Genomic DNA, 23291 nt, shown 5'->3' on the forward strand with positions numbered 1-23291 from the left:
GCACCTGGACGCAACCACTGAGCCACCAAAGAAAGTATTCATTCTGTCACTGGCTGATAAATATTACTTTGCTAAATGACTTACTATGCTTAATACTATTACTGTTCATCAATGCACATGCATCAATCTTTGCTGTTTAAGCTCATGATCAGTACTTAAAAGTCAAATACAAATTGTGTGGTTACTACTATTTGAGCCTTAAGAGCATTTTTGTGTGAGGTGTTAAACCATTCTTGGCTCCTGCCAAACTAAACATACTTAACTGTTCACAGCAAATATTTTGAATTTCTGTTTCTTACTGTTCCGCCAGGTGTATATAAAATGCCTCTGAACCAATAACATTACAAACTAGTCACCTCCAACAATTTGGATGAGATCAATTACTATCTGAGTTTATTACTTACATAGCTGATAATTTCCTCATATTTTCAAGCTTCAGCAATGTGGGAGTGGCCTATTCACATATTTACTTACTATTTACTGTGTTAGTAACAATTCCTTTCTTACTTCTTTTCAACTTTTATTTGCGCAAAAAAGGAAGATCATTTTGTAATGTCACTTGGTTGTGGACTGATGATTGCAGCTGAACTTGACCTGATCCGTGAAATTTTGCCAGTAAAAGGTAATCTCAGTTCATGATGACATAATCTGAGCTTAACTTTTATACAACATAAATTTGAAAGGTCAGGTCGAGCCAAGTTTATTTTCTGGGCTAACTGAAGTTCAGCTTCTTTATACAACTGGGCCAGAGTGTATAAAATTCTGCATTCCAGAGAATCGATAACTAATCAACTTCTGTTGGCTGGTAGATCACCAGGCTTGTACTCCTGGTTTGTGTGTTATGCATTTTAGTGACTGTGTTTCACAGACACTTGACAGAAGAGTAAGAATGGGAAATTCAAAATATTTGCAATGAAAGGTTGAGGATATGGGGCTTGACATGTCCAACAATGACTGAACACTTCTTACAAAATTCTCTAGGTTCTAGTAGCAGTAACTACACAATTTCTAATACACTGAGGTGACAAAGGTCATGGGATAGCGATATGCACATACACAAATGACAGTAGTATCGTGTACACAAGGAATGGGCAGTGCACCAACGAAGCTGTCATTAGTACACAGGTGATTCATGTGAAAAGATGTGCACTGTGATTATGGCTGCACGATGGGATTTAACATACTTTGCACACGGAATGGTAGTTGGTGCCAGACGCATGGGGCATTCCTTTTTGGAAACTGTTTGGGAATTTATTATTCTGAGATTCACAGTGCCAAAAGTGTGCCAAGAACACCAAAGTTCAGGTACTACCTCTTACCATGGACAACACTGTGGCAGACAGTCTTAATAAGTGAAAGCAGCAGCATTTGCATAGAGTTGTCCGTTCTAACAGATTGCATGAAATAACCACAGAAATCAATGTGTGATGTATGGCAAACTTATCCATTTGTACATTGTAGCAAAGTCTGGCATTAATGGGCTATGCAGTGAAAGACCATTGTGAGCGCCTCTGCTAACAGCATGACAGTGCCTACAGTGCCTCTCCTGGGCTCATATCAGTTGGATAGTAGATAATTGGAAAACTATGCCTTGGTCAGATGAGTCCCGATTTTAGTTAGTAAGGTTCCTATGTATCCACAAGGCACTGTGCAAGCTTGTGGTAGCTCTATAATGCTGTAGGCTGTATTTACATGGAATGGACCAGGTCTTCTGGCCCAGCTGAACTGATCATGGACTGGAAATGGTTATGTTCAGCAAGATGGAGACAGTTTGCAAATACGCATGGACTTAGTGTTTCCATACAATGATGGAATTTTTATAGATGACAATGTGCCATGTCAGTGAGCCACAATTTTTCTGATTTGAAGAACATTCTGGACAATTTGAGAGAATGATTTGGCCACGCAGATCGCCCATCATGAATTTCATTGAACATTTGTAGATCATAATCCAGAGGTCAGTTCGGCACAAAATTATGCACTGACAACACTTTTGCAATCATGGATGGCTGTAGAGGCAGCATGGCTCAATATTTCTGTAGGGACTTCCAACGACTTGTTGAGTACATGCCACATAAAGTTGCTGCACTTTGCTGGGCAAAAGGAGGTCCCACATGATATTAGGACTTATCCCATGACTTATATTACCTCAGTGTAAATTTTTAACTATTGAATACAGACTTACACTGCATGCACATTGATGAACATAAATAGTAGTAAGCTTCTGTCCACTTCCCGTAACAGTAGGCCTGGCGAAATTACCACCTGCAATTTTTCAAATTTGAATAGTTCTGGTACTATTTTTACTCAAGTTTACACAGCACACATAATTACAAAAGATGAGCTGTAATAATTGTAGAGTGTGTATTAAAATTATATCTTGTCATGTGGGGATGCTTTCATGGTCGTTTCCTTTATACTGTCATAAAATATTTTCAAAGTTTTTCACTGAGATTTGTCCCTATGTTCTGTGAACTGAAGTCAATGACTACTTCTTTATACGCGTTTGTTAACCAGAGTAACTTTCAGTTTTTTTCCCCCTTCTGTTGTGTCTTTATATTGACCCAATACGACTTCCAGTAATAAATCATTTTCTACTTTTGAGCATTTTTTTCTGTTTATTTTTCACCATCTTTACAAAAAGACATATTTGATAATAAATACTGTGTATTTATGATGAATGATTAATAACTGTGGTCAAAGTGCAATAATCGTGTCAATAGCTGATTTTCGCTGCATAGAAAAAAAAAAAAAAAAAAAAAAAGAGTATTTCATTGTAATATACAGGACATGGCGGAAAGCATTTCCAATTTGATAGGCAGTGTGCAGCAATAGAGTACAGTGGTGGTGATGGGGGTGTCCTTGAATAACTGCATACGTACGTGCTGGTTTCAGTGTACAGCATGGCTTGCTCAGGTGAACATCACACTTTTGTTGTTGAGCAGTTTACTCAAAATAGTGTATCACCAATAACTACTCAATGTGCATTCTGCATTCGTTTCACGCTCAGTTGTTGGGACCCAGCTCCTGACAACAAAAACATTTATTTGTGAGTTTCAAATTTTTGAGAGAGAGGTTCTGCTTTGAAACATAAGCCCCAAGGTCAACGATGGACAGCTATGGGCCCAGAAAATGTTGCTGCAGTGAGAGTTTCAGTTTAACAATCTCCTCTATGTTCCACAAGAAAGCATGTGTTAGCCTTATTATTATCAGATTGAAGTGTGAGAAGAATCTTGCATTGAGATTTGAAAATGCATCCCTACAAGATTGTGTAGGACCAAGAAAGAAGTGGAAGAGATTACAAAGACAGTAGGCACAATCCGTATCACTTCAGGCAGGGGGATTACCTTCACAGTCTAGGATGTTATTGAATTTAGCACATGTTAAAATTCAGAAGTAAGAAACATGCACTTTTTTTTATTTTCTCCAAAAGAATTCCTGCCCCGAGACACAGGCCTCCAGAGATGACATTGCGAACACCATTTTGAAGAAGCGTATTTCGGAAAATTTTTTCAATTGCTGCATCTCTAACAGTTCTAGATATTTTGTTAGAGTTTTTTTATTTGAAAGATAACTGCTTTATGATTACAATGGTATCCTCCGTTTGGACATATCTGTCAAAGTTCTTTTACTGATGCCTTTTGAGTTTAGAGATTTTTTTTCAAAAATGCCAATCCAGAAAAGTTAAGATTTTTTTCTGTTGGTTGGTTGGTTGGTTGGTTGTTTTGGGGAAGGAGACCAGACAGCAAGGTCAACGGTCTCATCGGATTAGGGAAGGACGGGGAAGGAAGTCGGCCGTGCCCTTTGAAAGGAACCATCCCGGCATTTGCCTGGAGTGATTTAGGGAAATCACGGAAAACCTAAATCAGGATGGCCGGACGCGGGATTGAACCGTCGTCCTCCCGAATGCGAGTCCAGTGTCTAACCACTGCGCCACCTCGCTCGGTGTTTTTTCTGTTGATTAGTACCATGTAGTGCTATGTTCTCTGTAAAGGAGAGCTTCCACTTTTTGTACAGGTTTTATTTTAAAAACTCTTTTTTAACTTTCAAGGGTAATGTATATCTTCACTGAAGTAGTTTCTTAGTAATTTCTTTGTTATAATGTTTATTTCTATTGTCTTTGTTGCAGTTATTTCTTAACACTTTCTTTGTTACAATTATTTCTCTTGATTTTCATTGTTGCAGGTATTTCTTACACTTTGTTGCAGTTTCTTGTCAGATTCTTTGTCACAGTTGCTCATTGCAGGTTTCTGTATTGTAGTTGTTCAATGCAAATTTTTTACTGAAGAGGCTTCTAAGAAACCTGAGACCATCCAGTGAATTCTGTGTTTTCATGAAGAATTTGCCGGTTGACACAGCTGCAGTATGTTTTGTGAAAAGGACTGTTTGAAATGTCTTCTGACTGGGGCCACAGGAGAGAAGCGTACGGACTATTTGCGTACCAATAAAAGAGTGATGTATAAGATAAACAAATAAACAAACATTGTTCAGGTTGGGAATAAGGGTTCTCATTTGAAGACTTTGTTTCAAAGTGAAGATGTTTCCGGTGACTACTTTTTGTGTTATAAATGTTTTGACAGAATAACAACAATTACAGTGTCTAAACAAGGTTGAAGCCCCCCATGGTGCAGATGATTCAGATTTTGCATCAATAGAGGAAGAATTAAATACCCTGAATCAGTCAACTACTGAGGCAGGTGTTAGTCCTGTTAAGAAACTGTGGTCAATGAAGCCGAACCATAAGCTCGATGCATCATGGAAGTGAAGAGAAATTACTAAAGCTATGGATGAATACACTACAGCAAAACTGGCCACACTCTTCAAAGCAGAAATTCCATCTTCGGAAGAAAATGAACCAAAGCACCTTTGCACCTCTTGCCAGGAATTTTTCACAAATATCAATTCAGCTGTTGAATATTGTGCATCCTACAGTGAAAAGGTGCAAGTTTTAACTGTTATTCCACGGACATTTTCAAAGAAAACAATTTTGAACCATATTCCATCAGTATCAAAGTACATGGTAGTCAAATCAAGATATGTGAGGTCTGTAAAAGGAGTCTTTGGAAGAACAGATCGTATTATGCTAATCCTATAGAAGCAGCTCAAGTTTAAATAGTGCACTCATTTTATCTGGAAGATAAATGGGACTGTTCTTGCTAGAGAGAGAGAGAGAGAGAGAGAGAGAGAGAGAGAGAGAGAGAGAGAGAGCGCGAGAGAGAGAGAGGAAAGAAAAGAACACTATAACAGTTGAAGGTCAAAAAGTTGTGAAAGTGAAGAGGTACATGACTTGCAGTATTAAAGAAACTTTTGCAATTTATAAGAGTAACTATACAACTTCACATATTGGAAGATCAAAATTTTATGTACTACGACCTAAGTGGGTAGTTCCACACTCATCTAGAGATGTCGGTTTGTGTGTGTACTGCACGAATTTTGAACTTTGTATAGTAACTTTGAAGAATTTACTGGAGCATGTGACATATGACACCTTGGCTGGGAGTATGAAGTCTGTGATGTAAAGGGAGAAATTTGTTTGTTTCAAGAATGAGGTGACTGCCCTGGAAAGGGATGAATGTCTTTACAGACACTTGGCCTAGAAGACTTAGATAACTCTGCAGAAATTACATATGCGACGTGGGAGGAAAATAAACTAATTAAGAAAACTGTTGCCTTTGACAGTTTCATTGATGAACTTGGTAAATGGTCAGTGAAAGCAGTAACGCACCAGCATCTGAAGAAATTGCAACAGCACATTGCAGAAGTGGAAGCGTGTGTACAGGCTGAAGAACTATGTTTACTACTTCACTGTGATTTTGCTGAGAACTGATGTGTTATTCTCCCACAAGAAGTACTAGGATATTATTGGAGTAATGACCAGGTTTCAATTTTTACAGGAGTGACATATTTTCAAAACAAGACCACAAGTGTTACAGTTAGAAGTGATGAAACAGTACATGACTCAACATATGCCTTGCTAGCAATACACAAAATTCAGCTGCAAACAGGGGCAGATAAAATAATCATTACTTCTGATGATGCTCCCAGTCATTTTAATAATCGTTGCCAGTTGTTTGAATTGAGTAAGTCGCTTGTGCCAACTGACTGGGTATACAGTGGTCATGGAAGGGGCCTTGTGATGGTGTAGGAGGCCTCCTGAAGCACCATACTACAAAACAATTTTTCCAGACCAAATACAGCTGCGACTCAGAATGCCGAGGATTTTATGAGAATCGTGAAATCTTACACATCCACAGGCCTCATTCTTTTGTCCAAAGAGGAAATTGAAGAATTCCATGAGCAGAAAAAAAGAAAAATGGTCCAAACAAACTACTCCTGTGAAAGGAATTAAGAAGATACATTTTTGGACTCTAAGTGGTGGGCGAACTCATATTGCATGCACTTTAAAGAGCAAGAAAGAAGAAATTTCGTTTGTTCGGCCAACACCTCAGAAACAGCAGGATAATATTCAGATTCACAACCTTAGAAGGGGGATGTTTGTGGCATATGTGTATAACTGTGACTGATGGATTGTAGAGATTATAGACACCAGTTACGAGTTAAACGAAATAAATTGTAGCGAACTTTATGATACCACATGGACCAGCTGGTGGATATAGGTTTCCAGCTGAATGATAGCAACAATGCCATCAGTGCTCACTTCCTGTTCACAATGTTTTGAAGATTGTAAGTGCTCCAGTTCCTATTGGTTCAACACGAAGGCATCACTCTGTATCAAAGAAAGATACTGAAGCAGTGGGACGCATTTTTAGTTCAATGACTGGCTAATTTCAGTAACAAACAGAGAGAACAGAAGTTGCATAAATTGAAACCTTTAAGTCTTTTCACTTTTCATGTACATTTTGGAACCATTTAAAATGCTTGAAAAGTGAGTCTCTTACTCATCTTTATGTTTATAAAACCTTTTCAACCTAAAAGTGGAAGCTCTCCTTTTCATGGACTGTAGAACTATATGGTACTAATCAACTGGAAAAAAAAATTATATATATATATATATATATATATATATATATATATATATATAATGGAAGGAAACATTCCACGTGGGAAAAATTATATATAAAAACAAAGATGAGGTGACTTACCGAACAAAAGCGCTGGCAGGTCGATAGACACACAAACAAACACAAACATACACACAAAATTCAAGCTTTCGCAACAAACTGTTGCCTCATCAGGAAAGAGGGAAGGAGAGGGGAAGACGAAAGGAAGTGGGTTTTAAGGGAGAGGGTAAGGAGTCATTCCAATCCCGGGAGCGGAAAGACTTACCTTAGGGGGAAAAAAGGACAGGTATACACTCGCACATATCCATCCACACATACAGACACAAGCAGACATATTTTATATACATCATCTCTGCCCAAACTCTTTGTCTTTAAATATGTCTGCTTGTGTCTGTATGTGTGGATGGATATGTGTGTGTGTGTGCGCGCGAGTGTATACCTGTCCTTTTTTCCCCCTAAGGTAAGTCTTTCCGCTCCCGGGATTGGAATGACTCCTTACCCTCTCCCTTAAAACCCACTTCCTTTCGTCTTCCCCCCTCCTTCCCTCTTTCCTGATGAGGCAACAGTTTGTTGCAAAAGCTTGAATTTTGTGTGTATGTTTGTGTTTGTTTGTGTGTCTATCGACCTGCCAGCGCTTTCGTTCGGTAAGTCACCTCATCTTTGTTTTTATATATATATATATATATATATATATATATATATATATATATATATATATACATAAAAAAACAAAGATGATGTGACTTACCATACGAAAGTGCTGGTAGGTCGATAGAAACACAAAGAGACACATACATACACACAAAATTCAAGCTTTCGCAACAAACTGTTGCCTCATCAGGAAAGAGGGAAGGAGAGGGAAAGACGAAAGGAAGTGGGTTTTAAGGGAGAGGGTAAGGAGTCATTCCAATCCCGGGAGCGGAAAGACTTACCTTACGGGGAAAAAAAGGACGGGTATACACTCGCACACACACACACACACACACACATATCCATCCACACATATACAGACACAAGCAGGCCAATATATATATATATATATATATATATATATATATACACACACAAAGATGATGTGACTTACCAAACGAAAGCGCTGGCACGTCGATAGACACACAAACAAACACAAACATACACACAAAATTCAAGCTTTCGCAACAAACTGTTGCCTCATCAGGAAAGAGGGAAGGAGAGGGAAAGACGAAAGGATGTGGGTTTTAAGGGAGAGGGTAAGGAGTCATTCCAATCCCGGGAGTGGAAAGACTTACCTTACGGGGGAAAAAAGGACAGGTATACACTCGCACACACACTCATATCCATCCGCACATACACAGACACAAGCAGACATTTTACAAAAATGTCTGATATATGCATTGGCATTTAAAAAAATTCTGTAAATTATAAAAAAAGTTCACAATGATATAGTAAAAGAACTTTGACAAATAAGTCCAAATGGAAGATTTCTTTGTAATCATAAAGCAATTATCTTTAAAATAAAAAAACAACAAAAATCTAGAACTGTTCCAGAGATACATCATGTTAAAATTTTTTCCAAAATTCTCATTTTCAAAATGGTACACGCAGTGTCATCTTTGGAGGGCTGTATCTTGGAGCAGAAATTTTTTTGGAGAAAACAAAAAAATACATGTTCCATACTTGGTCCTTCACTTTAACATATGCTAAATTCAATAACATCCGAGACTATGAAGGTAAGATTTTTTCCTAGCCTGCCTGAGTTGATATCGACTATGCCAGTAGAACAATGTGTGAAGGCTTGCTTCATAGCTGTCACCGAGAAGAAATTGTAATTTTTTCAGGAGAGGCTCATTTTCATTTGTCAAGTGCAGTAAATAAACAAAATTTCAGGTACTGGTCTGAAAACAACCTAAAAGAACTCCATAGTCCCAAAGTAGCAGTTTGGTGTGCTGTTTTCAATTCTGGAGTTATTGGTACATTTTTTCTTTCTTCAAAGAAAATTGTGAGTGTTACTGTAAACAGCGATCGGTACTGTGCGATGCTCCGTAACTTCCTACAGTGAAAACTAGGCGAACTGTTTAATGACCCTGAGAGTGTGTGGTTCCAATAAAATGGCGCAACAGCTCACACAGCACTTCAATCACTGGCATTGGTGAGGGAAATGTTTTCTGGACATGTCACTACTTTGCATGGTGATACTGGGTGGCCATAACTTTCACCAGGCTTTTTTCTGTGGAGCTATCTCAAGTCCAAAGTGTAACAACATCACCCTCAAACTTTAGAAGCCATCAAGGAAATGATAACTCAAGACGAAGGAATCACACCGACTCGCAGAGTAATGAGCAACTTCAGAGAAAGGCTCAACCAATGGATCAACAATAGAGGCAGCCATTCGAGTGACTTATTGTTTAAAACAAGTTAATACACCATATTCTTAAATGGCATTATGTGTGTTCTTAGATAATAAAAATGTCCTATCTTATTCGGTTTCATTTATCTCAGCTTCCCTAACAGCAGTGTTGTTCTTGCCGCACCCTGTAGACCAACACTGAACGTTCAACTGATTAAAATTTATTATTATACAGCATAGTGAATTCATGAACTGGTTTCATTTTCTTAACAAAGCTCAAAATCGGTCTCCAGTCACTGGGGTTAACACAATTGGCCCATAGTATTCTAGTCTGCCACCAGCAGTACGTACCACACGAACAACACATCATCATGTAGACATATCTACTTACACTGGAAAAATTACAGACAATCAGCAAGCATTCTCACCTAGGTGCCGGCCCAGCCAGCAACAGGCCTGGGTCATTCATCCCAGAGGCAGAGCTGTTTGTGTCGCACATAATAAGAGAGAAGACTGCACTTTCGACAAGTCTTAATGCCACAGCGATATCCACCTCCAGGCAGGGCTGCTGCCCTATCCTTGCCCTTGCAATACTTCAGACCACAAGGGTACCACCCAACACAAAGCTCCAGATTACAAGTGCAAGCATGCCAAGGGTCCGCAGTTTCGAGGCAGCGGGGAACAGGTCCTGCCTGTGATCCCCCGTCAGGTGGTGACCTAGAGACAGAGGCAAGCAGTGCCGACAGTGATGCACCTGCAACAGAGGAGATACTGTAACTGGTCTGTAAATTGTAACACACACGTAAGTATCACAGAATTAGAATGTAAGCACTGGCACAGAGAGCCATTTAAATCTGTAATTTAATTTATCATTCAAAGTACTAGCAAAATCTGAAACTTATCAATGTACTGTAATTCTTTTGATAGTTACCTAGTGATGCTTTAATGCAATATTCTTTCAGAACAATTACTAAATAACGGTTTTTATCCAAGTCACTGCACCGAAAAACAACTATGTCTATACCCTGCAAGCTGCCTCATGTGATCTACCCATTCCCAGACACTGCTGCAATGTTCAAACACAGCCAGCAGGCTGAAGAGTGTCCAGTTAGCCTTGCTGACCATCCATTTTGGTGGCTTCTGTGCAAGTAATGCTCCATCCAGTATATGAAAAAAGACTGGGGAATGGTCACTGGAATGACTGGGGAGTGATCACTGGAATGAAGGTCATCAATGACATCCAACTGAACAAAGTCTGTGAGGTCTGGAGAGAAGCAAGAGAGGACAATGGCTGAGTATGACAGATATCAGCACAGAAATTGGGAGTACCTATGTTGAGGATGCACAGCTCATGAGAATCCTGAGGCTCTGAAACCCAACCCTGAGGGCAAGCAGAGGTTGAGCTCCACAAAACGAGATGAGCATTGAAGTTTCCTAGCAAGAGAAATGGTCGGAGAGTTGTTTCACAAGATCTATGAGAGTGTCGGAGGCTACTGCACCTTGCAGAGGAAGATACGAGGAGCAAACAGTGATCCTCCGAGACAAATGAATTTCAGCGGCAACTGCTTGCAGGCCAGTAGCCAGAGGAAGAGCTGAGGAGTGGTGTGCATTACCAACAAACACAGCAACCTGTCCCTTGGCCCTTTCTCCAGTCCGGTCATCCTCACAATAGAGCATATAGACGCATAGTGCAGAGACATCAGGTGCTTTAAAATATGTTTCCTGCAAACACAAGCACAGGTGTGCAAGGTGTTTCATTTCCTCTACATTGAACCCATTAATATATCACTATAGGATGGGAGCCAGCTATGATGTGGGTAGCACTTTCATCCCATCTTTCAGCGAGGGTGGGGAATCCACAATGGGTGGAGGCTTCCTCTTGGGGCGAGATGATTGCCCCAGTCCGACATCATGGTCCATCACCTCTGAAGAACATTCGAGAGAGGCACCAGACAGGATGACATCAACATTGTTGGATGGTGTACTGCAGTTTTCTTGTCCAAGGTGGCTTCAGAGCAACAACCGTGGAAGTGACAGTGGCAGTGGCAGTGCTGGAAAATGGACTAGACATGACCTGTGGAGGGGCAGGAAGTTCCACAATGTCAGCAACCACGGCCTAGTCCAAAGTTCTACGGGGAGGAGCAGGCTTCAAATTAACTGCAGCAGCAAAAGTACACTGACAAACACAACCACTAGTGCTGACAAGCAATCTTCATTTGTGTAGCAACATTAAGTTTCTGGACTGGCTGTTTGAGAACGGAAGCAAAGGAGGCAGCGAACATGGGTGGCTGCATGACCTTTTATATCTTTTACACTTCACCATGTCTTTTAATCTCCCAAATTTTCTGTTCTTCAAGGAAGACACTGCAGTCCCTACTCCAGACAGGGTGATCCCCAGAGCAGTTGGCACAATTCAGAGGAGAGGAACAACATACTCCATCGTGGGTGACATTACCACATTTGCTACTGGGCAAATTAAAACGAGCATCAGGTTTGGGAAATAATGATGACGATGACAATATTCGGTTTGTGGGACACTCAACTGCATGGTTATCAGCACCCGTACAAATTCCCAATCTTTTCACTGTCCAGTCTCCCCACTTTCACGAATGATCATGAAATGATGATGACAACACAAACACCCAGTCCCCAGGTAAAGAAAATCCCCAACCCGGCAGGGAGTCAAACCCAGAGACAGCAACGCTAGCCACTAGACCACGAGCTGCGGACTTGGGAAATAAGGCTGTACACTTAGGTGAAGGAAACCTGCCTTGACCTGCTCTGGAAGCTTGGTGCTGCTAAATGTAAGAATATCACAGTCTGACTTGCCAAGATTGCCATTCGCCCTTTTCATAATGTCTTGCACATCCACAATGCCTTCCCAGGACCACTCAGCTTTCAGTTCTTCTTGGGGAATGTCAACTAGATCATGAGGGCAGGCCGCATGATCGACACTAGCATAAAGACTGCTGGAGAGTGGGGGAGAAGCAGAAAAATTATCATTTTAGTGGAGAGGTAATATGTAGCAGCAAATGGCTTTGGATTAACAGCAATACAGCAGCTCTTGGATTAGTTTATGCAGCAGAGGGATGAACTGCTGCAACAAATACTGCTTTTTCCACCCTTCTTTCAGATGAGCAAGACTGGAAGAACTTTCATCGTTAGCTGCTGCTTCATTTCAAAGTATGACAGATGATTGACATTGCTGTACATGTGACTTATTAGAAGATTGCTGTACATGTTTCTGTGATGTCACCGCCAGACACCACACTTGCTAGGTGGTAGCCTTTAAATCGGCCGAGGTCCGGTAGTATACGACGGACCCGCGTGTCGCCACTATCAGTGATTGCAGACCGAGCGCCGCCACACGGCAGGTCTAGAGAGACGTCCTAGCACTCGCCCCAGTTGTACAGCCGACTTTGCTAGCGATGGTTCACTGACAAATTATGCTCTCATTTGCCGAGACGATAGTTAGCATAGCCTTCAGCTACGTCATTTGCTATGATCTAGCAAGACGCCATTATCATTAGCTATTTATCTTGTGATGCATGTACCGTCAGACTGATGTTCACCAATTATGAATTAAAGTTAAGTATTCCAACAGCTACGTACTTTATTTGCTAGATTCTAATCCTTTAACTGTTCTAGACCTCACGCCAGCCTGCGTGAGCTTAAACGCGTGCCCTTCGGCTACCCGTCACAGTGGATTGGCTGTCTTGCCAGTCCACAACAGTTTCACTTGTCTTCCACCTACTAACCCAAAAGTCTTGTTCTTGCCCCCAAGAATTGTAGTACCTATAATACCCTAAATCTCTTGAACTTTCTGAAATATGAATAAAATTTTTACCATACTGTGAACAAAATCTCATACAGTTGGTCCACATTTTAGATGTTCTGAATGTCGTGAACACCTGCCTGCCAGAGCTTAAATGTTTGTCTTGTAAGTACTGTTTTGAATGTGAAAATTCTGCTTGTCCGCACTATGAGGTTTGCGGTAACAGACATGCTCTCTCACTTTCTGTACATAGTGTGCAAGCACAACTCATCCTTGATTGCCACAGTTAGAACAAATCCTCACTATCAACATTGCTCCAACTATCCTTGTCTTAGATAAAAGTCTACAATTTATTCCTGATCTACTTCATAATTTCTGTCACGGAATGGCATCATGCACATCACTGTAGCATTGTTTCACCCAGCCTCCAGGAGTGTTGCAAAGTATTTCATGCAAACATTGATGATTCAGATGGAGGAGGACAAGGTTTCAGAGTAACAGGGAAACAAGTGGTCTAGTTTTAGCCATTAGACAACAAGCAGTAAAGTACTAGTCAAAAGGGAAATATCTGATTGTAGTGTTTTTAGACACAGGAAAAGCCTATAACAGTGTTCCAAGGTGCAAAATAAGGAACTGTTTGCATTAACTGGAGTTCCAGGTTCTCTAGTTCAAAAGATTCAACAGCCGTTTTAAAACAGCGAAAGCACTATATATCTAGGACATTGTAGATAAGAACAGTTCCAAACAAAGAGAGGAGTACAACAAGATAGTGCACTACCTCCATTACTTTTAATTGCACTCATGGATTTAATTATTAAAGCTGTACAACATGGAGATGTAACACAGTTTTTGCAGATAACGTTGCCACCTGGTGAGAGAGAGAGAGAGAGAGAGAGAGCACAACAGATTCAGAGGAAATTAGGCTGCAGGACTAATAAGTTTAATAAGCACAAGTTAACTGCAAGCAAGAAGAAAACTTTAGCTATAAAGCCGCACAAACATCCAGACAATGCACCTCCAACTTGATGGAGAAAGAATTGAATGTGTAGAAAGCTTTAGTTACCTTGGACATGTGGCATCAAACTGCGTGGGGAGGGGGGGGGGGGGGGGGTGTTTACGTTAAAAATCCAAAACAGAGTGCCAAAAGTCCAAGTTGTTCTACCTAGTATGAAATCTACTGTGAAATAAAGTAGTTCCCATAAAAGCTAAATAATGTTTAAATAATATCATCTGCTTACCATGACATACAGTGGTTCGACAAACTGTATGTTATCAAAAAGACTTCGACAAACTACAGGCATGTGAAGTGAAATTTTTATATTCTGTTATGCAAAAGAAGAGACCAAATTAGAAAAAAAGAGCATTAGAAATGGCATGCAAGTGACCTGCACTATGGAGGAAAGACTACGAATTGCACAGATGAAATGGTTTGGGCACATGCAAGTGGTGCCCGAGGCTAGAACCGCTAGACATACTTGGAAATTACACTTTGCAGAGGCACACTTCTTGGACTTTCCAGAAAAAGTGGTTAGGTGAAATAAATGATGACCTTCAGAAAGGGGCAACACTGAAAGCTGTAAAAAGAAAGGAAATGTATAATGATAGGAGCAGATGGAGACATACTGTCCACACAAGATACCCACATGATGATGGTGATGATGATCATCATATCAAAACCCTCATACTCGTTACTATTTTAAGCATAATGGCATGGTGTACGCACACACCCTCACATTAACACAGTTTCAATATAAAAACAAATATGTAAGTAAATAGATTATGAAGAATTCACCACTTTTGGTAGTATTGTATATTCTTTGCACTTCTTAGTTCATAGCAAGTAACCATGGTGTGCAGGAAGAGAGTAGAATGTAGATGATATGGTCTTTAGTCCGTAGACTGGTTTGGTGCAGCTCTCCATCCTAGTCTACACTCAACATGCATCATAATCTCTGTAACCTTTATCTATTTGAAGCTGCTTACCACAGTCCAGCCTTAGTCTACCCTTCTACACTCCTACCCCCCCTCCCCCCCTCCCACAAATGCACTGTCTTCCATTACTAGATGAATAAGTCCTTGATGCTGTAGGGCATTTTCTACAAAGTAAACCCTTCAGTTTGATTCAGTACCAACTCATTTGATTTACCGATCTAATCTAATTGCGGTTCGTCATTCTTTTGTAGCACCACATTTCAAAAGCTACTATTCTCTTTTTGCCTTAACTATCCACAGTCCAGGTTTCACTTCTGTACAAGGACACACTCCATACAAATGCCTTCCTTCAGAGAAAAACTTGTTAATATTTAAATTTATAGTTCAAGTTAACAAATTTCTCTTTTTAAAAAAACGCTTTTCTTGTTACTGCCAGGCTGCATTTTATATCCTCTCCACTGCCACCATTGTTGGATATTTTGCTGCCCACATACCAAAACTAACTGACTACTTTTAGTGTTTGATTTCGTAATCTAATTTCCTTAGAATTGTGTGATTTGATACATTCCATTACCCCCCTTTTTCTTTGGTTGATGTTCATCTTATATCTAGTTTTCAATGCACTAGCCATTCTGATGTTCTGTTTTTCCACGCCCTTTACTGTCTGGCAGATTTACAATGTCACTGGCAACTTTAAAGTTTTTACTTCTACTCCCTGATCTTTAATTTCCTTTTCAAATTTCTCCTTGGATTCCTTTATTGCTTATTCACCATACAGATTGAACAACAGTGGGGAGATGCTACAACCACCACTCCCCTTTTATATTTTGAAACTGTTACAACTGCAGGCCGGTTTTCGTACAAGTTCTAGGTAACTCTTTGCTCCTTGTATTCTATCCCTGCTACCTTCACTGTTTCAAAGAATGTATTCCAGTCAACAATGTCAACACTTTCTACAAATTTACAAATGCTATAAAAGTATCATTATACTTCCGTGGCACAATGACTGTTCCATAAAATTTCGGGCTTGCAGCCGCATAAATTTATGTGGCTGCATTCTCGAAATTTTATGGAACAAAGTTATAAAAGTAGGTTTGCCTTTTTTTTACCTACCTTCTAAGATAAGTTATAAGGTCAGTATTGCCTAGTGCAGTCCTACATTTCTCTGTAACACAAAATGATCTTCCCTGAGGTGTCATCTATCTTGCACACCAGGCAGAATAGTTTTGTCACGCCTGGCTCTCCCAAGGATCTCAGTATTTCTGAGGGACTGTCATCTACTCCAGGGACCTTGTCTTGCCATTTGAGTCTTAACATTCATACAGGTGGTTCTCTTTCCTCAAAGGGCTCTTAATTTTTCTATAGGCAGCACCTTTCACCTATGTCTGCATGCTTCTATAAGCTTGTATTTCTGGCCCAGCCATTCCTGCTTTGCCTTTTGCACTTCTTAACAGGTTCATTTCTAGACATCTACAATCCACTTTAGATCAGGCACACAGGGAAAGAACATGCTAATGTCTCTCGTTACAGGGAACAAATGTGCTTTGTCCAATGTTGCATATTAAGTTTTAGTTTCCTTGTGGGTTTGCAAACAATGCTGAAGCAAGAAACAGATAATTTTGAGTTGCAGATAGCCTTTTTGTTGTGCTATCTGCAACTTAGCATCTCCACTATATGGCAAGTAGACTTCCCTTTTCATAGTATTGTTGCATTAGATCCTGCATTTTCCATTATTTGAAACAGATAATTTTCCTTTATTGTGCATTGTTGGTACTAATGAAAATTATTGCTTTAGTCTGAGACATTCTTTTTAGTAATGCAGGTGTTGTGAGTGATTCATTTCAGTTTGAATAATTAATTATTTATATTGAATGATGAGCACTTCATGTGAGGATGATTCTCACAACACCTCTCTCACAGTGTTAAGAAATGGCATGTAAAAGGGTAAATGAGTACAGTCTTGAAGAAATTAAGGATTCAGTCACACGAACTAGGAAAAGACTGCAACTGTAAGTTAAAGTGCTTTGCAGTAGTAAGTACTGAAGAAAGATAAAATATTTTATGAAAATTTAGTAATATGGTAGGCTGGTATGAACATTCACTGTATCCGACACGATTCATTACAATACTTCCGCTTGACAGAATGCTATCTAGTAAGAATGAAGATGAAGTTTAGCTTTGAGGGTGTAATTTCAACTACAGAGTGAGAGTGAAATGTGACGACATCGTACATGAAATTCTTATATGCAGAAAAGCCTTCAAGGCAGTACCATGGAATAACAAGGTGGTGATTAATCACAGTTTGGAAATTTTTGAAGCTGAACAAGTCTGCTCGTGCTGGAAGAGAGAAGTATGTTTCATAAGGCCATAGAAAATTAAGGAAGCAGTAGGAATGGCAGTTTATGATCACATTTCATTCATTTAAGAGTAGAGCAAGTCATGACAACAATGACAAGATCAAGAGGTTGTATCTCCCAGAGGATTTTTTTGATGGGGGGGGAAAAAAAAAAAAAAAAAAAAAAAAAAAAAAGCACAGAATGTTCCAGGAAAAATAAACATATTTTGGTGTTTCATATGAAATGCATAGAATGGTATTTAACACCAAATTCAATATAGCTTTTGCGTATCCAAGGAATGACACACGCTCAACCTGCAATAAGTACACTGCCGAGATGAAAGTGCTGAAAGCAATGTTATCTGAAAATTTAACAGACAGGAAAAAACAAGTTTTGAAAGAAATCAATAAGATCACTATCGACCAGAAAGTACGCAAAGCAATCTGCACGTACTACCATAAAAATGTACGCTTACTAAACATATGTACTAATGACGTCTATTACACAAGACAGTTGTCTGTTTACTCTTTCAAAATCCTGAGGGTTCAAATGCAACTTCAGTGCTCTACACTTAAACTGAAGATATTAGAAGAAAAGGGACCAATAAAATAGTTTCTTATCTATATTTTTTCGACAGAATTATTGCACATGAAAGTCAAACATCTTGCAGTTTTTGTGGTTCATGTTCAGGCCAGAACAAGAATTACACTGTATCAAAGTATCTTAAATATCGTGTGAGTGATGAAACTTTTGGAGACAATTCAAGGAACTTTTACCCTATTACAAGACAATTTTTCATAGAGTGCTAATAACATGGGACTGATTAACAATATAAGGATTAGCAGAAGTTCCAATGGATTGGGTGCAGATCACAATTGAAGCTTGATGTAAACCTAAGCCTTCTCATGACGTACTGGTCAATCAAAATTGGGAGTCATTTCTGAAGAAGAAACGTTCGGGGAAATGTCCTTTGCTAACAAGACTCATCAGAGAGTCAGTCATCACAAAAAAATATCCCTGCTGCATTCAACACGAGAAACTTATAATAGACCTTGGATTTTATCAGTGGAGAGAGCTTCACAGCAACTACAAGAGTACCAGTCACGACAGTATCTATCTCCTGCTTACAGATGTAAATTTAAAAATATTATTTTAGTATAATTTTATAAATAATAATATGAATTAATAGAGGGAAACATTCTACATGGGAAAAATATATCTAAAAACAAAGATGATGTGACTTACCAAACGAAAGCGCTGGCACGTCGATACACACACAAACAAACACAAACATACACACAAAATTCAAGCTTTCGCAACAAACTGTTGCCTCATCAGGAAAGAGGGAAGGAGAGGGAAAGACGAAAGGACGTGGGTTTTAAGGGAGAGGGTAAGGAGTCATTCCAATCCCGGGAGCGGAAAGACTTACCTTAGGGGGAAAAAAGGACGGGTATACACTCGCGCACACACACACATATACAGACACAAATAGACATATTTAAAGACCTTTTTTTTCCCCCTTTTTCTGTCATCCTTTTTCTGTCATCCTTGCTTCGTCTGTCTCGGTAGCAGACTTCCTTAACTTCATGATCACCAATTGTGATAAGTGTCTTGCTGTTCTCATTTCTGTTATTTCTCATTACTTTTGTCTTTCTTCGTTTACTCTCGATCCTTATTCTGAACTCATTAGAATGTTCATTTCACTCATTAGAGTCTGTAATTATTCTTCACTTTCACTGAAAATTGCAATGTCATCAGTGAATCTTAACATTGATATCCTTTTACCTTGACTTTTAATCCCACTCTTGAATCTTTCCTTTATTTCCATCACTGCTTTTTCAACATATAGATTGAACAGCAGGGGCAAAACACTACATCCTTGTCTTACACCCTTTTTAATTTACACTTGCATCTACATCTATAATCTGCAAACCACCACGAAGTGCATGGTAGATTGTGCAGCCCATTGTACCAGTTCTTAGGGTATCTTCAAGTTCCATTCATGTATGGAGCAGGGGAAAAATCATTGAATACCTCTATGCATGCAGTTTGAGTTTTGTTTTGCTTTAGGGCACAAAAAAAAAACTGGGGTCATACGTGCCCAAGTCAAAACTATAGAACATGAAGACAGTGAGGAGTTAAAAAACGACTATACGTCAGTCCCAATTGACTTAAGGGGAGTTAGAACAGAAAAAAAATTTCACATTTTCGGATTTTTCTCTCATTATAAAATCTGCAATTATTTGAATATATATATTATTTTTTTAAATATAATCTACACCGGTCGAAAATGTTAAAATTTTTACATGCATTACTTGGAGACCTAATAAAATTGGTAATTTTTTATATAGAAGGCTGTGGATTGCTGTGTTATAAAGGTTAAATTACGTGTTTGTGTTGGTCATGTCTAGAAGAGGATGGGCACCAGGTTGAGGAAGTTGAAACAAAGTTTGAGAGACAAGGAACTTTCTGATGGTAAAACCATAAGAAGCAGGCTGATGGACAAAATGACTGATGAACTACAGCAGTTATCATGGGATGGCCATTAGAAATAATACTGAGGTTTCATTGAAAATGACTCGGGCAGTATGGGCTACCTTCTTCTACAGACTGTCAACTGATTAAAAAACCAGTACGCCACCTTTGCCCTCCTGGACCTGATTCATGGTGCAATTACCGCAATGCTGGGTACTCAAACAGTTCATACAGCCAAACAGCCAAAAACATTCCATCCCAGCAGCAGTCATCAATATCATAAAACCTATTTACAGAGACCTGGCAAATCCTGAATTGCTGAAGAAGTGTCTGCATGGTCAGACTCAAAATCCCAATGAATTGTTCAATAATCTTATATGGACTCTCTTACCAAAAAATATTTTTGTTGGAATGAAGACACTAAAGTGAGGGACCAGTGATGCTGTTATTGCAACACTGTTAGGGAGAAAGTGCTACATTATATGGGAATTAATCCTGGAGCAAACTGCATCAGATAACTTGAATGGATTGACAAGATTCGCACTGATAAAGCAGGGTATGCAGCACAGTTGGCCACTAAGGAGTCCACAAAGAAGAAAAAAATTGGCAAATGATCAAGAGGATAATATATAGTACAGTGCAGGGTGCTTCTGAGTGACTAAAAACGAAAAATTAAGCATATATTAAGTGAGTTACAGTCTTCTGAAACTTTAGAAGCTGTTCCTGAAAATTCACATTTTCTGCTGCATTTTTCCCTAAATATCAGAAACCACTTTGAGTAGAGTATTCAAATTTTCAGGGAGTAATAACATACATATCCTGAGTCTACTGAACAAAAAGAAGAACATAATGTTATGTATAATTAGAATTATTTAGAACACCATACAAAAATAGTGTACAAAAATTTTAACCATGTAGTTAAAAAATTGTATTTCCGAAAGCAGTGGCTGAAATGCAATTGTTGTTGTTCAGTAGACTCAGAACATACAGTTTAATGTCCTGTAAAAGTTTCATGTCAATGGCTACAGTGGTTCCTGAAATACAGGGAAGCCATGTCACTAAATTTAACATTGTCGGGATAGGGCATTCCAACTCCCCTCAAGAGAATGTGGAGAAAGGGCTAAAAACGACACCTTGCAGCAACAGAGGCCCAAAACTAAAAATTAAAAGGTCTTCGCCATATTGCTTTGGCGGATAAAACAATAAAATGTGGTTGACAGCCTGCGCGTCATTTGCTAAAATGGCTGAAACAGCGAACCCAAGCAGGAATGCAAACGGTTAGAAAAAATGGGCATTCCGTCAGGAAGTGGTGGACAGTTAAAACTTGGGTGCAATGTGTACAAAGTGGTGGGGTAGCGCTACTTATCAATGCTAAAAAGGCAGTGCCCAATATGCAGCCTAGTTAAAATGACCTCTTCCCGGCAGGAAGGCTGAGAGATCGTCCAAGCAGCTGTGAAAGGCTTACCTGTGAAGGGAGGACCATTGGCGATGCCAAAGGGACACCAACTCCTGACAGACAGAAACACAGAGATCATCGGAGGGAATATAGGAACTAGCAGGCTAAGGTACGAGGACTGCAGCCTTGGCAGTAGCATCAGCAGGCTCGTTTCCTGGCAGATCGACATGACCAGGAACCACATAATCATCACAGTGACTCCACCAAGAGTGAGAAAATGACAATTTTCCTGGCCCACTGCACTAATGGATGGGCGGTGTACAGCGCACATAGACTTTGAAGGGCGGTGAGTGAGCCTAAGCAGAGGACACAATTGAAAAGTCTGTGTTCCAAACCGATAATGAAAGAAACTGATACCAATGATGAAGGCACACCTGACCCCACAGTCAGTCCGAGAGCCATCAGTGTATACAAAAGGTACTATTGCGATGTTCCATGCGAAGGTTGTAAAACTGAAAGCAACAGAGTGAGGCTGGAGTAGTGTCCTTAGGAAATGAATGAAGGCTAAGGTTAACATGGGCTGTTTCACAAAGCCAAGGAGGTGAAGGGTTCACACCCACAGGGAAAGTTACAGGTAGTGTGAAGTTAAGGCGCCATACCAAGTGCTGAAAGCAGACTCTAGGAGGTATGTGAGCGTACAAGCTGTGGGGGGAGATTAGAGCGGCAGTTTCCCACCGCAGAGGGAGGGGCTGGCGCGGTTGCTACAAGGCCGTGGCGAGCGGCTAGCATTTACGCGGTCTTGGAAAAACCTGAGTGCGAGCTTGGAGGAATTTACATTCCAGACAAAAATTGATAAAAACAAGAGTGACACTGAGGTGCAAGTTGGCACTCATGGGCAGAAAAATATGTAAAGCTAAATTAAGCTAAATTATCTAGACACACCACAAAAATATATAATAGTTTAAAAGTTATTGCTGTCTTAAAAATTGTAAATTTATGAAAGTTCAAAAGCTAATACCTTGGCAATGTTTTGGCTGATTAATATAAACAAAGTGTCTACAGATGCACCTAGTAGAGCTGCATCAAGCAATCATAGCCAATTTAGCAGAATCTGTACCATTTTTGAATGAGAGGCCGGAATATGGGATTCGACTGAGAGAAACTGTGTTTTTGGTAATAAATTTAAAGAGCTGAAACTACTGGCAGCATTCTAAAGTTTAAGGAGGTAGGTGAGTAAGTATGTATTTTTATTTGCTTATTTATGTGTAGTATAATAAAATCCGGGAAAAGCAAACTTAGCTCACAAGAACATTATTTGTAAAAAAAATGGTGGCAGATACAGAAAATTGGACTTTAAATTGTTATTGCCAGGAAATTTTCCGTATTTTTCAATGTATCATGTGTGCTTAGTCTTAGAATATTCGTAATTTTTTTTGTCAAACATTGTTTTGAGTTAGGCAGTCATTTCAAGGGTGCACAGGGCGGCCATCTTTGGGGAATCAAGTTTGAGTGACGCTAAGAGCCGGATGTGCCGCCCATCTGGGGTAGTAGTGGGTTGGTAGTGATGTTCTGGGAAAAGTATGTATGTAGCGACATTCGAAAATGATCAAGCTGAGCACAATATAGTGGTTTAGGACAGCAGACAACAGTGTATTTTGTGAAATGTGAACAGACTTTCAAGTGCCATTACCGCGACATATGAATTTTATAGTGAAGTGTAGCATCAATATTAACGGCCGCTCTTATGTCAAAGCCCCTCAGACTGCATTTTGTGTGTTTAGTCAATATAGTGAAGAAAAATAAACTACTTGTTCAAATTACACTCCTGGAAATTGAAATAAGAACACCGTGAATTCATTGTCCCAGGAAGGGGAAACTTTATTGACACATTCCTGGGGTCAGATACATCACATGATCACACTGACAGAACCACAGGCACATAGACACAGGCAACAGAGCATGCACAATGTCGGCACTAGTACAGTGTATATCCACCTTTCGCAGCAATGCAGGCTGCTATTCTCCCATG

At 39.6% G+C, this 23291-nt stretch overlaps 1 protein-coding gene across 1 annotated transcript in view; it reads right to left on the reverse strand.

Moving 5' to 3' along the window:
• The window catches only part of LOC126416548 (out at first protein), a 69975-nt gene that overhangs the window by 12505 nt on the left and 34179 nt on the right, over positions 1–23291 (reverse strand). Inside the window, exon 5 of the mRNA XM_050084293.1 lies at positions 9777–10102. Within this exon, the coding sequence (XP_049940250.1) occupies positions 9810–10102 (293 nt within the window). The 3' untranslated portion in view covers positions 9777–9809. The remainder of the gene's footprint in view (positions 1–9776; positions 10103–23291) is intronic.

Source organism: Schistocerca serialis, chromosome 8, assembly GCF_023864345.2.
Source record: "Schistocerca serialis cubense isolate TAMUIC-IGC-003099 chromosome 8, iqSchSeri2.2, whole genome shotgun sequence".
In the NCBI taxonomy this organism is placed as follows: domain Eukaryota; kingdom Metazoa; phylum Arthropoda; class Insecta; order Orthoptera; family Acrididae; genus Schistocerca; species Schistocerca serialis.